The 16,979-nt window shown below is 43.2% G+C and overlaps 1 protein-coding gene across 1 annotated transcript; it reads right to left on the bottom strand.

Annotated features, from left to right (window-relative positions):
• Positions 1-1,347: 1,347 nt before the first annotated feature.
• Positions 1,348-16,973, bottom strand: fmn2b (formin 2b). Its single transcript, XM_019892655.1, has 20 exons — positions 16,442-16,973; positions 15,133-16,357; positions 14,113-14,354; positions 13,129-13,307; positions 12,791-12,926; positions 12,462-12,520; positions 11,219-12,231; positions 10,523-10,667; positions 8,930-9,017; positions 8,798-8,859; positions 7,962-8,053; positions 7,745-7,874; positions 7,058-7,204; positions 6,863-6,922; positions 5,775-5,895; positions 5,587-5,679; positions 5,090-5,141; positions 3,833-3,982; positions 3,617-3,698; positions 1,348-1,560 (listed from the first exon to the last, which is right to left on the bottom strand). Exons 1-20 carry the CDS (start codon positions 16,734-16,736, stop codon positions 1,534-1,536), a joined length of 4,398 nt encoding a protein of 1,465 aa, XP_019748214.1. The 5' UTR covers positions 16,737-16,973; the 3' UTR covers positions 1,348-1,533.
• Between the last annotated feature and the right edge of the window lie 6 nt (positions 16,974-16,979).

The raw sequence follows: 16,979 nt of genomic DNA, 5'->3' as shown, positions 1-16,979 counted from the left end.
CCAAGATCTCGACAACAACAACAGCCCAGGTAGGGATGGATTCATAACAGAGTTCTATAAAGGTTTTTTTTTTTTTTTTCTGGTCATTTGTCATCTATTTTGCCTGAATTGTTTAATTACATGGAGATTACGGAACTAGTTCCTTTTTATTTTAATGAAGGTATTGTCACATTGATTTATCAGAAAGGTGAGATGAGGCTTCTGAGCAATTACAGTCTAATCAGTCTTTTAAATATTGACAATATGATACTGGCTAAGGTTTTATGAGGTTGTCTCCAAAAGGTGTTATGCTCTAATATTTTGGACAGGCATTTTTACAGTATTCTGACAAGCAACATTTTGGATACTATTTTGAATGAAGTACTTGACTTGACACATGGATAGCTCATGTGAGATTCATTTATGCCCTTGATTTCGAGAAAGCTTTTGACATGTCATGATCCTGTTCTTGTGTGTCTCCAGCAGGTGGCAGACGAGGGCCTTTCCTTCAGTGTGCACACCTGCTGTTAATTATCGTTAGCCATGCTTTTCGGGACAAACAAACTGCCTGCGGTTTGTCGGATTATTTTGACCTTGTTGCTGCTCTTTCTCGAGTGTTTGTTTTCTAGACCTCTGGCTCCCGTCATAGTCGTTCCATTAGTTCAGCGTTTTGTAAGTATTGCCTTTGTTTAGTCATTTACTCTTGCTTTTGTTTTGTTGTGTTAATTGGACTATTGTCATTTAGTTTGGTGTGCTCAGATTAATTATTCCCTTGCCTTTTGGATTGGTCACAAATTTGTAAAAATGAATAATTAACTGACTAACGTTGAGACAGACCAATCGCGTAGATATGTGAAAACATATGAAATGAACCAAATTTGGACAGTGGGAATTTCTGCCAAGCAGTGGTGATATTCATAAATTTCTCAAAACTCAGACCATGTTTATTTCACTTTAATATATGCATAATCATTTAGAACACAATTAAATTGATGATGGTCCAAAAATGTCAAGAGCATTGACTGTTAAAACAAAACAAAAAAACCCAACAAACAAACAAACAAACAAACAAACATACAGTATGCCCATGTTACAGACTGGCGTATAGTCAAGTGACTTAGGTCATCAGCGATAAACCCCTGCACAGTGGATTCTTGTCAGAAAATAAAATTCAGCATATCCAATAAAATGTTGTGTTGCTTATCAAGTATTGTTTCAACATTAAACTCTTTATCACTGATGTTGAATGTTTTTTTTGTTTTTTTTTACTGCAATAGACAACATATTGTCACTTTGAACGGTGGTGCTTCCCAGCAACACACAATTCTACAGTTAGAGTTAGAAAGTCACTCTCTCTTTTCTTGTCTTCCAAAATTCTTGGCAGTTCCCCGGTTCTCACATGGCCCTTAAAATCGTGAATATGGTGTGATCCTTGTCGATCATTTCAGCAAGTTAATCAGTGAAAGTGGCCGTCCTAGAAAACGATCCCGGGAACAGAGTGAGATCCTTGACGTCGTCTTGCAAAAGTCAAAACAAAAGAATACGTCTGGCGAGTCAGATCTTCATGCCAAGCTTGGCTTTCTGTGGAATAAGCACAATGCGCAGACGTCCAATTTAGTGATCTGGAGTTGGAGATGGAAGTCTCAAAATCAAGGCTACAACACATTGCAAATTATCTTTGAATTCATGTAGGCGTATATTATGGAAAATGTACTTTTAATGTACTGGAGCAGTGGTGTCAAACTCATTCTTGTCGCGGGCCACAATTACGGTTTCTCTTGGAGGACCGTTATGACTGTGGATTTTGTAAAACCATATAAATGTTTAACCCCCTCCACATATTACATACACAGCGAACAACAAATAGATGGATAACTAGTTTTGACACCAGAAGTCAAGAATAATGGATTGCTCAAACATTAAAATTATTACATTATATAAGACAATTCGAAATTTTGGTTCAGACTTTAGCAAGCATCATGGAAATTGACATGCTTGAATTGCTTTCGTGGGCCACATAAAATGACGTGGCGGGCCAAATCTGGCCCCCGGGCCTTGACTTTGACACATGTGGTCTGGAGTGTCTGCCCACCCATCAAATTTGAAACTACACAACTAAAGGGCATGTGCTTGAGTCAGATACTTGGCTGCACAGATTCTCTCAACAAGTGTCACATATGTCGCTTCAGATAATGCACACTCAAGGTGGAGCGACCCTGAAATGAGGGTGTTCCCCGTCCTGCGTGAATTCTTCCAGAGACTCGAGCATCTTTTTCCAGAGGCTGTACATCGGTCAGGTGTCTCATCTCATTGCAGTTTTTGAGTAATTTCACAGCTGCTGCTGGTAAAAGTCCTCACTGATTCTTGGCTGATGGGAGAGAACGAACCCGGGGACGACTTTGGGCCACATCTGCTCACCATTGCCCAAAAGCTGGATATGTGTCCCTACCACATTACGACGACGGTAGAACATCAACATGATATCATATTATTTAATTAAAAAAAAAAAAAAAAGGATCAGCGCACTAGCTGACTTTTATTATGAAGAGCATTTCCACATGCTGATGGAGGCTTAGATCACAAACAACCACAGTCAACACAATAAAGGGCTGTGAGTGATCGATTTTGGGGGAAATTGATTATGTGTGCGCCGCACGCGCATTGCATTGCTTGGCAACCTGTTCAATCCTCACTTGCTTTGCCCCAGCTTCAAAACAATCAGTCAGAAGCACGATGTTCTGATTAACCCTTTCAGGGACAGTGGTGACTACATTCATTCATTCATTTTCCGAACCGCTTTAGCCTCACAAGGGTCGCGGGGCGTGCTGGAGCCTATCCCTGCTGTCTTTGGGCAGTAAGCGGGGGACACCCTGAACCGGTTGCCAGTCAATCGCAGGGCACATCGAAACGAACAACCATTCGCGCTCACACTCACACCTAGGGACAATTTAGAGTGTTCAATCAGCCTGCCATGCATGCTTTTGGAATGTGGAAGGCAACCGGAGTACCCGGAGAAAACCCACGCAGGCCCTGGGAGAACATGCAAACTCCACACAGGGAGGCCGGAGCTGGAATTGAACCCGGTACCTCTGCACTGTGAGGTCGACGCGCTCACCACTGGACTACCGGGCCGCCGCGGTTCCTACAGTGGACGGCTGATCATGTTATCAGGTTACAGGGTGAATTAAAGGGTTATAATGTTTGTACAGTATTTGATTTAAGTGAATGCAAAAACACACGCTCATTCAAAGTAGCCTGTAGACGAGCCTTGCACAGGTGACTGGCGATGAGCAGTAGAACTTCCGGATCGGCTACTTCAGTTCATTTCACAGTGTGAAATATTTTTCAAATGGATCTCGATGGAGTTTACGTGGTCTCATGAAAACTCGACGATCTGGAAATTGCGGCCACCCTTACGCTTGGTTCGGACCAAACATGAAATATTGCCGTCCCCCTGTGTGTCTTTCATGCACCCTATAACGTGATAAGCTGTCCACTGTTGTAACCACTGTTCCTGAAAGGGTTAAAACCGCTCGCAAATGTTATTCCATTGTTTAAAAAATAATAATCACATATTAGATAAATAAACAGGTGCTTGAATAAATGAAATACGGGTTTAAAAAAAGGGTCTACTTACAATCCCTGTAGCATGTTTGGGTTTGACACTGTAGGAAGCTCGCTCCTTAGCTTGTCGGAAACATTCCTCTGCCACTCTGAGCCTGAAAGTTGTGTGATATATTGATTGATGTAAAAGAATATATAGATATCTCTAAACTGTAGAATCTCCGTGATATTTTTCCATTTTTACAACAATTTTGGATTTTCAGGTATCCAACGAGTGCAGCATATTTACCTCTCCTTCAGAATCGATTTGTTTTCCTTCTTCCACAGGTCCTTAAAGTCAGAGGAAAACTCATACCAGATCGAGAAAATAGTGTTTGGCGAAACCTCCTTCTCCCCTGCCTTTGCCTTCACCGAGTAGAATACTGTGAGCTCTAGGAACCTGTCAAAACAACAGGATTTTAATTACGAGAAATAGTTAACTGGAAAATGTTGATCTCGCGTTCCCAGGTTTGATCATCATTCAACCTCCAGTTATGGTGAGGGTCAAACTGAAAAAAAGCGATAGAATGACTGCTGGCTTTTTTTTTTTATTCTTCTCTTCTTTTATTATGTAATTGATTTACTCAAATATTAAAATTAAATACTGTAGTTCATAATAATGTTTGGTGTACTGTATTCATTACAGAGCTGCTGCTGGTTTCTCTGTGGTGTCAAACTGACCCACTTCAAATAAAAATTATTTTAAAAATCATTCACAAAAAAACACGGAATTTTTATTTTGATGATTGAACGTAACTGGTAAGAAGAAGAAAAAAAAAAAACAGAACACTATTTGACTGTCCCTGCTGGACAGTCCCGGGGCGCTTATGTTTTTTGTGCCTGTCATGAGCAGCATTTTCCACAGCCCTGTTTTGTTCAGCGGAGATGTTGCCGCTGTTGAACAGTCTGGTTGGCTGCTGAAGCTGAGGATGAGGAGAGAGGAGCGTCGGTGCGGAGCGCGGAATGCGTATTTGGAACTGAGAGTCACCGCTTGGAAATGAAGCGGATTTACATGGGACAGGAAATGAGAGCCAATCTCTTTTTCGTTAATGGACGCTACAGCTTCTTGTGCACATATTGAGCATGACATCTCTGATCCACTGGTGAAAGGACACTTTGATTCTCTCCTCTTTCATCTAGAACTGTTTCAAATAACAATGTGTATGCAGGAAAAGTGGTTAAAATTACATGACTGTCTGGGTCTTATGTTATGTGTTATGTTATATTGTTTTTGTTATTTTATGTTGACTGTTCTGTGAAGCACTTTGTTACCGATGCAGCTGTTGTGAAAGCGCTCTATGAATAAAGATGTGTTGTATTGTATTGTAAAGTTACATCACACTCTCGGGAATGAAGGCATCTGTGTTTGCGAAACTGTATTCCAATGTCAGTATGATTTAATTTACGCGCAATACTGACCATGCACTGAATGATATATGCAAACTCTCACGTTACTAGTTCAACACTATTATAAATGGCAATCCGATATGGGCTTGTCAATACTTACAGTTTGTGTGTGCTGCTGAGATGAGTTTCCAATGCTTCAAGCTCATGTTTCGCTACGGAAGAACAATGCATAAGACTTATTGTGAATTATAAAATACGATATACTGTAACACATTATTCTTTACATTCTCATTTCATGCAGCTTCACGTGACATCAAGTCAAGTCAACTTCATTGTCAAATGTGCTACATGTGCAACATACAGCACAGATTACATTTTATTCCTCTCAACCACAGGAGAGAGAGGAGCCGCTGCGGGTGCCCGCGCCGCCATCATGTGGTCACTTGCCTCGTGGGGCCGTGTGTCAAGTGTGGTCATTCATGTGAGGGCATTTATTTTGACATTATTGAGTTCATGATTATGATTATGATGGCTTTTGTTATTATCCATCCAACCAAGCATTCTGGGGACTGTAGTTTATGAAAATAATTGGCGTCAGCTTTGAAATATCATCAAAGGTAAAAACGCAACGCTTAAAACACAGTCTGTTCTTAATACCTTCTAAAATAAAATCATCCATCTTGTCCTTGAAAGGCTGTAGGTTATCTTCAATGGAAGCTTTGCACACTCGTTCCACCTCTGAGGTACATGCTGGGGGGTGGAAAAAAAATATTTGCATGATGAAATTGGAAGACCTTTATAAAGTAGACCACGTTGTAAAGCTTAACTGTGAAATACAAGTTTACATCGAAGGTCTTTTCTGAGTCGAGTCAGGTCTTTCTGAAAGTCTTCGAATTTCATCTGGGAAGTCTGGAACAACTCATGAGGCTCAGGGAGAGGATAAACACAAGTGTCTTTTCCAGCATCCTGCAGGGACACGTGGAAATGAACCCACAAAGCACATAACTGTTTGCTCTGCCAATAAAATGAGATCATATTTAAAAAAAGAAAAATTCAGGTGAAACATTAAATTCTCATTTTAAATTACAGACAGCTACTAGAGAGAGAACATTGCTTTTATACACAAAAGTCCTTTTTATGAGAAGTTTTACCTGATCAGCTGTATCCTTGCTTCAAGGAAATCATGATAAGCAAACATTCTCCAGTGCTTCCTGTCATTTTTTTATCTTTCCAGGCACAAATATTTTCCAAGATGGATGACAATTTCAACTCGGTCTCATATGGTCTAAAATAGTTTTTAAGGCCACGTTTTTTTTTCTGAGCTTTATTTTACTCAGCAACGAAGCTTACCATAGTTCTGTTGTGAAGAAAACTTTATCTGCTCATCTTCCCAGACATACAAACGAATTTGAGCAATTCCGTGGAGCTAATGTCATGAACAGGTCATGCATAGATTTTCTTCCCGGACATGCTCATTAATCATCATTTGATGTAACACATGATGGCAGCAGTAGAATGAACTCAAAAGTCGATGAAAAACATTTTAAGGCCCTATTTTAGTAGAGAGCGTTTGTGAGCTTGTCTTCAAAACTGCCACAATTTGAGTTTCTCTCGCAGCAAGTCTAGTTTATCGTGTTTGAAAATTTGGCAGATGACACTGCGCCCTACTAAAGGTTCCAGCGGACTGGGGGCGTTTTCTTTTACACCCCCCCCCACCCCCCATCGCAAATGGCAAAATGGTGACTCAAATTAGACTATATCTTAGACCACCTTGGAGCAGGTCTAAGTTGTGGCACAGGTGGTGTAACACGATTTGGGCGGATTTTGATCAAAGTGAAGGCAAAGAGATTCTGATCTATGTAATACTGGCAACAATAATTTTGAGAAATCACAGAACTGTTAATAAAATGTCATATGAAGTGTAAAATCTCACCTCATCAAAATTCCTTAGATAGTATGCAACTATGTAACACAGAAGACTTTTCATGCTGTCCTGTATGTGGAGAAGAAAAACAAAACAGGCAGTTACAGGTATTCTGTGAATTCTGATGGCTATGGCTTCTCATTAAAACATATCGGATTACTCATAACACCGTCAGTCTCTGTATATGTATTTTTGTTTACTCACACTGCTCTTGACATCTTTGAGTTTGGGAAGGATGTCAAGACTGAAGCCATCAGCTTGGCCTCTTGTGCGATTTCCTCCATTCATAAAGTTGCCAAAAGCCAGCACCAGACCAAGAATCTGCTTCACCTTTTCACTGTCTTGTAATACCTATGCAAGAAATGATATCATTTTCAACACATAAAGGGAGGGGTGGTGTTCTCGTCATTCATATTTGATACAACAGTTGACCATTATTGTGTTATTCCAGGAAGATGGTCATGTCAGACTTCATAGATGAGAAACTATTCCCCCAACCATAAACATACACAAGATGGAGAAATTGATTGCATTTGTTGTATTTTCACTGGTGAAGGCAGCACTTCATCGCCATTATACTTTGTGACAATATGCGTTATCATGTCCCGCTTATCAGACGCTAATACTCGCTGTCAAGTCACGGGCAGAGACGGAACTCTGTGTGTGGCCGATATTATGTAAATAAATAAATAAATGATTTAAAAAAAAAAAAAGATATTTACATTGCAACTCGGTAAAATTCTGAACACCTTGCTGACAGACACATGACTTCACAAGACATTTAGTTAGTTGTAGGGCAGGTACAATTTCCCACACGTCCCAGTTTTTATATCACCTAAATAGTGACGCTATGATTCAATTGTGTTGTTGGAAGGAGGGAGATTAATTCACCTTGCATACACTCAGCAGCGTATCCAGTTTCTTCATCAAAGAGGACATGCACTCAGAAAAGCTAGACTGGAAGAGGATACAAAAGACTCGACCAGAAAAGCTGGGGATCTGGGAGAGCTGGTAGAGAAACCTGGCACAACAACCAAAAAGAATAAAAAAACCCTAGAGAAATGTTAAATTTTAATACTGAAGTGTCAGGACCATAGCACCAACTCACTGTTCAGGTTTGTCCAGAGGTTTCGCATTCTCCTTGTCTTTAGTGGATTTAATGTGTTTTTCAATCTTGTCCAGTTCCTCTGGCAGCGCCCTCTGCGGAATACACATCCGGGTATCTGAGTGACTATTTGGCCAAACATATCATTTTATCCACAAATCCACCCATTCATCTGTCCTTATGAAAACAATTTCACACGGCACTTAGCAATGTGCGGCGCCCCGTCGACAAACCCATCATTGTATATGCGCTGCAAAAGCGCAAGGACAGAATACCGTTTCACGGCACACCGCCATGCGCAAGGTGGCCATTGATGCGCCCTTGAGTTGAAGAATGTTCAACTCATGGACGGCAGCATAGCGAGCTCAGAAGACGCATCCAATCAGGAGAGCGACTGACATGATGATTTCGCATTGCTAACAGCGGGAGAACCATCTCTCTTTTCCTGGTAGGCTACTCTGCAAGCACTTCAAAATATGGGGCAATCTTGCCCTGGGACAATGTCATCCTTCTGAGTGAATCTAAGGAAAACCGAGGGCAATGCTACAAGGCCTTGAAAGCCTCAGATGAACAGGAACCTCTCCCAACTGAATGTGGGTGAGAGTCGGGGCCACACCCTTGACTCAATGGCATTGGTCTGTAAGATAAAGCTGGAATATAGGAGTAGATAACCCAGCAAGAGATAGGAAGGTACAATAGACGGACGGTCGGTCGGATTGACGGTCGGTTGGACAGACAGTCGGTCGGCCAGTTAGTCGGTCGGTCGATCGGTCGGCCGGCCGGTCGGTCGGACGGAGGGACAGAAAACTTGATTTGTGTACTTTGTATATGTAACTTACATTTTCATAAAGGGCCTGAATGGTCTCCAGGTCAACGATCGTGTTGTCCAAGTTCAAGACGGCTGCAGAAAATGTAAAAAAAATAGTGTTGAAACATGAGTGAAAGTTAACCCGAAATCCAAACAAACTCACCATGTTGGATGTCTTTCATATCAAGGTGTAGCGAGGACATCAGGATTCCGACAGCCTGAGAGCGTTTGTTGCTTAGGAGCTTGACAACCTAAGAGAAGCAGTCGACATGAGTTTATTGGCTTTCGTCATTGACATTACATTTTGTGGATTGTTTTGGGGTATTCTGAAACTCAGAATATGTTGGATGACATTAATGGAAACATGATGCATTTCTTGACAACTAAAAAACATGTCTGCTCAAATATCAACAACTATTAATGGCTTTATTTGAACGTCTATTTTTGATACATAACCAGCGACAAGAGTAACTCCTTCAAACGTGGAACACAAAGTCTCAACTCTCAACCTGGAATGGTGTCCACAGTCTATGCTAGCAGAATGCTAGCTGTGTGCCATCGGCTGGACAAGGTGTCGATGACAAACAACACCTTGCAGTCTTGGCATTTAGAACTGCAAAATGAGCGCCAACCCTCGTATTTCTATGGATCACGGAAGTGCATGGCTTATGTGTCAAACTCAAGGCCCGGGGGCCAGATCTGTCCCGCCACATCATTTTATGTGGTCCATGAAAGCAAATCAAAGATGTCAACTTCCACGATGCTTAATAAAATCACTACCAAAAATGTTCATATGCCATAAATGAAAGAGACATCGTCAGCATTTTTTTTTTTGGTTACCAAACCTCTCAGAATAAACTGTTATACTTAACTTCTTTCGATGGTTTCAGTCTGTCAGAGTTTTTCTCGGACAAAGTTAAAGAAATGACTCGGCGCACAGGGAAAATTGTCTTCAATATCGACAGGAGTGGATCTCTGAGAGCGAACGACAGTTTAGTTACTCCGTGATCACACTTAGAGCCCCCCCTCCGCGAGTTCGAACTTTTATTGTAACATATGCAAAATACAAGAAAAACACTGCCCCCGATATTTGCATACCGCACCCCCGGTCCGGCCCCTCGGTAGTGATTGGTTACCTGGGTTTAAGCTTTGAACCACTGGTACGTTGGCGCCTTTCTGTCTGGTCTACATTGAATCAACATGTTGCAGTCTTTGCGGACGACAAATGTCGCTTGGGCGCGACGGGTGTTCTCGAATCGTCTTTTGTTGTTCAACCGCTGTTCCCGAATTATTCATTCCCCCTTTGTGACCGAGTCTAGCCCTCTGTCCTCTGATCGCCCACCTGCATTGACGTGCTAATTGTGGACTTCAACAGCCCTCCGGACAGGTGGCCGGCGCCTTTGTGCACAGGCATTTGGAGGTGCTGGATACGCACCCAAACGTTTAGACGTGCCCAAATTAAATGAAACTTTAAACATGATACAATTTTGCTCATAGATTCCTCTAACACAGTCATAACAGACCTACAAGGAAACGGTAACTAAAATGGGGCCCATGACAAAAATGTGACATGACATGTCTGGCTTAAGTCAACGCTTGGCATCGGCTCCATTTTTTTGTCACCATAGTTGCATAACTCATTGTCACATTCGTAGCGAGTTACAACTACTAGCGAAGTCTGTGGTTGTGGCTGAGATGCCCTGGTGTCATGAAACTATTCAGTCAAGACCCCTGGAGAGGAAATTTAAATGTATACCTGTTTGGCTTTAGACTTGGTGATTGTGTCGGAGAGTGGCTGCTTTTTCTCCTTGACGGCTGTTTTGGAAAACAACTCTACAAACTCCTTAAAGTCCACATCAGGCTCCTCTATCGTCTCCCACACCGATGCCGACGATATTTCCCTAATAAGAAAAGAGAAGAATATACTGTTTCTATTTGAAAGCACAACCAAATTATAAAGCCGGTGCAACCTCCAAAGTCTAATGTCTGAAAGGGGTTCATCTTCCAAACTGAAAAGTTCATTTTGAACAGTACAGATCCTACAAAATAACAACAAAGCCTAAGAGGTGCTCTTCTGTACGTATTCACTGTATGAAACAAGCGTTGCTCGTTTTATGTTAATTTGATTATGTCACATAGTTATTAACTGCTGACTTTAAAAGAAGTGTTAATTATCCTGCAACATTTGCTTCTCTGGTACACTAAAAATATTAGAGGGTGACCAGTTGCCAAACAGGAAGATTACGAAAGAAAAATGCTGCTTCGTTAGTAAAGCGTTGATGATTGTTCGAGCTGGAAAGAATTCATTCGTTTGAATTGTTTCGATGAAAATATGTGAAACTAGAACAATTTGGAAAATTAATTAACATTACAGAATAGACTGTGTGAGGTAACGCTACACATGTTATTTTCAGCCATTTGTATGTAGACTACAGTAACAATACCCATTTACTTTTTAGTGTGCAACTGGATTCTGGTCCAATACAATGGCTTCATGGGTCTGGGAGGCTCCACCACTGCTTTCCTGGGTTTCTTCTCCTGGGTAAGGCCCAGCGTGTATAGCCCCAAAGGCAGAGGAGGAGGCAAGGAGCCCAGAACTCCCGACGGAGCTGGAGGAATGCAGATCGTACCGGGTGGAGGAGGAGGTCGGGGAGGCCCACAATAATGGGGAGGATTGGCACTGGGCCCACCGGGGAGTGGAGGAGGTGGGGGTGGAGCAAGACCGCCAGGGAGAGGTGGAGGAGGAGGTGGGGGTGGAGCTGGTCCACCGGGGAGAGGAGGAGGTGGGGGTGGAGCTGATTGACCAGGGAGAGGAGGAGGAGGTGGTGGTGGTGGTGGAGCAGGTCCACCGGGGAGAGGTGGCGGAGGGGGCAGTGGAGCAGCACCGCCAGGGACAGGAGGAGGTTGGGGTGGAACTGGACCACCAGGAAGAGGAGGAGGAGGTGGCGGGGCATGTCCACCTGGGAGAGGAGGAGGAGGTGGTGGAGGTGGTGGTGGTGGTTGTGGTATTGAACCTACTGGCAAGGGTGGAGCAGGTGGCGCCACAGGAACTGCTATCTGTACGGGCAAAGGAAGAGACGGCCCACCCGGAAGCGTGGGCAGGGGTTGCTGCTGACATGAACATTGGCTAAATGGGATTTGCAGGGAATTATTGACTCCACTTGGCTCACTGTAAGGCACTTTAAACTTAAAGCTGTCATCCATCGGCGATGTTTGCACCGATTTGGCTTCCAAGGAGCACAGAAAGTGATCTGCTTCAGTCTGAAAGTGAGCATCAGACACTTCCCTCAAAAGGCCTTCCATTCCAACACAGTCCTTGGCTGTTTTGATGTCTATGTCCAGCAGAGGGGGCTGCCGCTCCAGCTCAGCAATTTTACTCCTGAGATCTTCAATGGTTTGCTCCAGTTGTTGGATGACATTGACGTGTTTTTCCTTCAGTTTCACTGTTTTCAGCAAAACCTCCTCCTGAAAAAAGGGGAAAGGTGGGGTGAAATTATAAACAAAAAAAAAATGCCATACAAATGAGGAGCTCTTCTGTCAGGAGTTACATGTTCTACCTGTAACTGTTTATCCCATGTGACAAAACTTGTACTTACACCCTGGACTGGTCGCCAGCTAGTACCATGAAATTGTGAACAGCACATTGAGCTAGAATCGAACTGAAGACTACCAAACTGAGAGCTTATGTGACTTACCTGACAATTTTGGCTCTCATTTGGTTGCTGTCGCAAACCCAAGATGCCTGTATGATATTCTGATGAGATGGAGAAACAACCAGTTGAGAATGTCACAATCCAGCACAGGCGCCAATCACAATAAAATTTGAAATTCACACAAAAAAAAAAATCGCTATATACAGCGGTTACTACAGTGGACAACTTATCATGTTATCAGGTTACAGGTTATCATTATTGGTGCGTGAAAGGGTTAATATTATCAATGGAGTTGCCAATCAAACCACAGCCAAATAAAAATGTTTTACCATCGGACAATACATATCGTGCACAGAGGTGTCCGTCCTTACCCGGATCTGCGGCTTTGACTCCAGTATTGTCTCCATTAGGCCTGGAGTCTTTCAGATAACCTGGTTGCTTCCCCTCAAGAGGATCAAGAGAAATGGTTGGCTGGTTAACAGCTGCCCACGTATACAGCTGGTCGTGCTGTGGAAACATATTATTCAATTTATTCATCTTCTGAATCGCTTATTCTCATCAGGGTAGCGGGTGTGCTGGAGCCGGACCAAGCTGTCTTCAGCCGGTAGGCGGGCTACATCCTAAAGTTATTGTGTCATGTGATTACATCGAAGTACGACTATGCAAATGCAGTTTTTCGACAAAAAAATCCACTTTTGCAGCAACATACATGGAATTTGGGTGATCCGATAGAGTTGATATGTGCAGGGTTGGCTCCTAGTCGCTGTCTGAAGCAGTCTGTGAAAGGCAGAAGAAGACCCATTGCTAATATTCTGGAGCAGAGCCTCTCAGCTTCCTCCGGCTCCTCCTGTTGCTGTTGATGGAATAGTTTCTCCAGGAGAGTTCGACCTGGACGTTGAGAAAGTCAGTTAATTAGAAATAATTTGACTGTTAATACATAATACTTTTCAAATGATGAGCCCCTGTTGAACCTTTAATTTGGAACACGTTTTATTAAGTTTAAATTGCGTTAGGGACACTTTCCATTCAGTCATATCTTTAACCCTTGATCAATGTGACCCACTGCATGTTTGAACACTGAAAAAAAAAAAACTGAACAGTAAAATGTTGCAATACATACATAAATCACTGTTAAAGTTGACTTTGACAAAGCCTGGCTGCCTACAATCAGATTAATCAGTGGCTGGATTATTTTAACTGCAGCACTTTGTTTGTTGGTGTCCTGCTTGTTTTGTTGAATGCTAATCCGGAGGCCTTCAATTTTCCTTCAAGGACAAATAATTGAATTTGAATTGAATTGAAACATTGACGTGGATAGAAAAAGACACTGATTTCATTAAAATTATGTAACGATACACAGAATATGATGTCGGCAGAATGGATTGGTCCCATGTGGTGAGTACATCAGCTCCACAACAAGCTTTCAACGTTGGCTTGTACTTTGCAATGTGGTGTTTGCATCCTCTCCAGTTGCGCCACAATGCTACATTAACCCTTTCAGGGACAGCTTATCACGTTATAAATAAATTCTAATGATGAAATCTATCCACTCATCAGCGGTTACGACAGTGGACAGCTTATCATGTTATAAATAAATCCTAATGATGAAATCTATCCACTCATCCATTTTCAACACTGCTTATCCTGAACAGAAATAAAAAATATTTGCGCGGAACGTTGCCTAAGCAATCACCTGTAAAGACATCTTGGAAGCTGCATGCAGCAATTTGTCCACATGAAGATCTCCTTGTTGCACAAAGGGGTTGGCTTCCCCCACCTCTGTACCTGTAGGCTTCTAAATCTCCAGACTCGCCATTGTTGAGCTTGCACCTCATTTTCCTCTCGAGCTCTTCTGTCCAGTCAGCTGAGCGACTCAGGGGACCAGCATTGCTTCGGGAGTCCTGTTTCGTGACTTGCTGATCGCCAGCCATCATCCTGAGAGCAAAAACTTCCAATGTGTTTGATTGATAGTTACTGCCATCATAAGAAAGCTAGGAAAATATAATATGCTTTAATTACATCCCTCCTTCTTGCGAGAAGTATTCCGGAAGTCATTTCGGTTTTCGGGTCAATCCTACAGATTCTCAATGTGATTTTAGGACTGATTATGGGATAGTTCTGATGATGTGACGTGTATTTGTGCAATACTTGAATTGTGAATCAATAGTGGGTTTTTTTTCCCCCCAAATTTAGGTGCATCTTTTGCCTTGGTCATACTTAAGTCCCCCCACATTCATCCATCCATTGTCTCACTAGGACCTGAACTGGAAATGGGTACCGCTGTACTTTCCCACAACAGCGGCACCTCATTATTTTCACCTTTGTTCGAGAGGTTACAGTTTCAATGCTTTTTGTTAGTTAGCAGCTAACTCAGCTAACAGTTCCCATTCACTATTTAAAAAAAAAATTTTTTTTCGCTGTTCAGGGGTCAAAAAAGTCCCAAATATTTTTGCTTTGTTGGCAACACCGCTTCAAACTATGAAAACAATATTATTATTATCATGTATATATTATTATATATTATGCATATTACTATATTATATGTATATATTATTATAATATATGATTATTTTAATATTATATTATTATTTTAAATTGTGAAAAAAAATGTATGTCTCATTAACATTTTTGCTCATATCAACATTCGTTTTGACAATCATGACCGCAAATCATCCTGTTAAAAGAACACCCATCCAAACTTAACCGTAGTTACCTTTGGAAATGTTGATGAGCTCTTCTTGGCGACATGGGGCTAAGGGAAGGAGACAGAGCCGGGGAATGTCCTGGCGAGCTGAGTTGTCTGGTGGTGGTCTTGATGTACGAAGGTAAAACAGGAGGGTACGGTTTCACCGCGGGGTTTGAGGGGGAAATGGCCTGGTTGGACCTGTGGATGTGTTTGGCTAATGTGGGGCTTCCTTGGGATGGTGTAAAGCAAACACTGCTCCTCCTGGAGGGGGAAGTATTGGCAGCAGCAGCAGGAGGAGCGATGTGGTTACTTTCTGATCCAATACTCAAGCAGTCTTCAAGTGACTCAGCGCTCGCAACTTCTTCACACACGTTCCCTGAAATAAGTGCTACCATGGCAACGCTGCTTTTTCTGTGGCCGTCTTCAAGCGCTGGACTCAGAGCTTCATTCGCGCCAGGCTCCTGCAGCTCCTCAATCTGGTTTTCGCCTCCCGCTTCCTGCTCCCGCGCTTGTGTACCGTCCAATGTGAAATTGGGGAAGTTGCTTCCAGTTGCCGTAGTAACTGCTTTGACTGTAGCCCCCTTGTCCAGAGCGATGGCTGTGGGCGGGAACTGCTGCGTCCAGACGTGCTGGTCTTTTGTAACTTCAGGACCACTCGCGGGGGACTTTCTCGCCTTCTCCTCCTTCCCATTGAGCTCTTGAATCCCGTCCATTTCCTTCTCTCCATTTTCCCTCCCCTCGGATTTCTCTATAGGGGACAAGAAGTGGACCGGTAATTCTTCTGGTTTCTCAGTCTGCTGGTCCGTAACCAACAAGGTTCCGACTTCCAGGAAAGACAGCGCATCTGAGCCGAGCTCTAATTCCGGCGTCAGGTCGAGTGTTTCGATGGGGGGTAATTTCCCAACTCCGTTACTTTGCAGTCTCTTTGCCTCTGCTCCACAGTTAACACTGCTTTCACCTTGTACCTGGGACCCACCCGCCGTATCAAGCCCCTCACATTGCTGTTGGAGCCTGATAGCCAGCTGGATGTCTGCGAGCAAATCATCATGATCGGCCGCCGAGTGGAAGCTGTAAATGTCCGTGTCAGACCCAGAACTCCCTCCTTTGGGTCCTCCATCCTCTGTGGGCGAGGCAGTTTTCGCCGCTCCCGTTTCTGCTGCAATCCCCGCCCGCGCTTCGCATTCGCTTCCACCTTGTTGTTTCTTTTTGGTTTCCAGGAAGCCCGGTTCAGCGTCCGATTGCCCGAGCTCATCTGCGGACAGATCAGGCGTTTTCGAGTTAGCTCGCTCGTCGCGTTGCAACGCGAGCACGTCTTCACTCGAGCATGCATCTTTACCTTTGTGATGAGCCTTCCTCTTCCGAATCGAAAAAACAGAGGACTTGGACTCGCATTTGTTTTTCTTCTTGGCTGGACCAGTGCCATGTGTTCTTCCTCCTACCCCGTCTCCTCCTCCTCCTCCTCCTCCTCTAGCGTTGCTTGTCCCTTTACTTTCATTCTTACCGTGATGTTTCTTTCCACCCCGCCTTGTCACATCCCCTCCTCCCTCGCTCCATCCCTCTTCAAATGAAGGGTGGCCACCATTACTGGATGCCGCTGCAGATTTTTTTTGTTTGGCTTCCTGGTTGCCCATGTTGCCTGAGATTTTCAGGAGGTAGAGGTCCTCTCCCTGGTGATTTGATCCCGAGGACAGGTACAAGCAATTTAGTCGCTGGTGAATGAAAAGCTACCGGAGGATTGTCATGATCGATCTAGAAATCTTTGTCGTGTGGTGATTCCGACAAGATTAACACTCGCTTCTGGTCGCCGTGGCTCTATGTTGATGCTGATTCAGGAGAGACGGAGCTATTGCCCACCCCCACCTCACCCCCTCCGG

The sequence above is a fragment of the Hippocampus comes genome, unplaced genomic scaffold, assembly GCF_001891065.2.
Source record: "Hippocampus comes isolate QL1 unplaced genomic scaffold, H_comes_QL1_v1.1 scaffold47, whole genome shotgun sequence".
Taxonomy (NCBI): domain Eukaryota; kingdom Metazoa; phylum Chordata; class Actinopteri; order Syngnathiformes; family Syngnathidae; genus Hippocampus; species Hippocampus comes.
This window is presented reverse-complemented; position numbering and strand designations above follow the sequence as displayed.

What these genes read in the sequence shown, in the direction of transcription:
- fmn2b (XM_019892655.1), bottom strand. Translation starts at nt 16,736, where the DNA reads ATGGGCAACCAGGAAGCCAAACAAAAAAAATCTGCAGCGGCATCCAGT. An exon ending in ATCCAGTTGCACACTAAAAA is followed by an intron (nt 10,668 to 11,218) that starts GTAAATGGGTAT and finishes TTTTCTTATTAG; the next exon opens with GGAAATATCGTCGGCATCGG. An exon ending in TTCAGGCCCTTTATGAAAAT is followed by an intron (nt 8,054 to 8,797) that starts GTAAGTTACATA and finishes TGTATTCCGCAG; the next exon opens with AGGGCGCTGCCAGAGGAACT.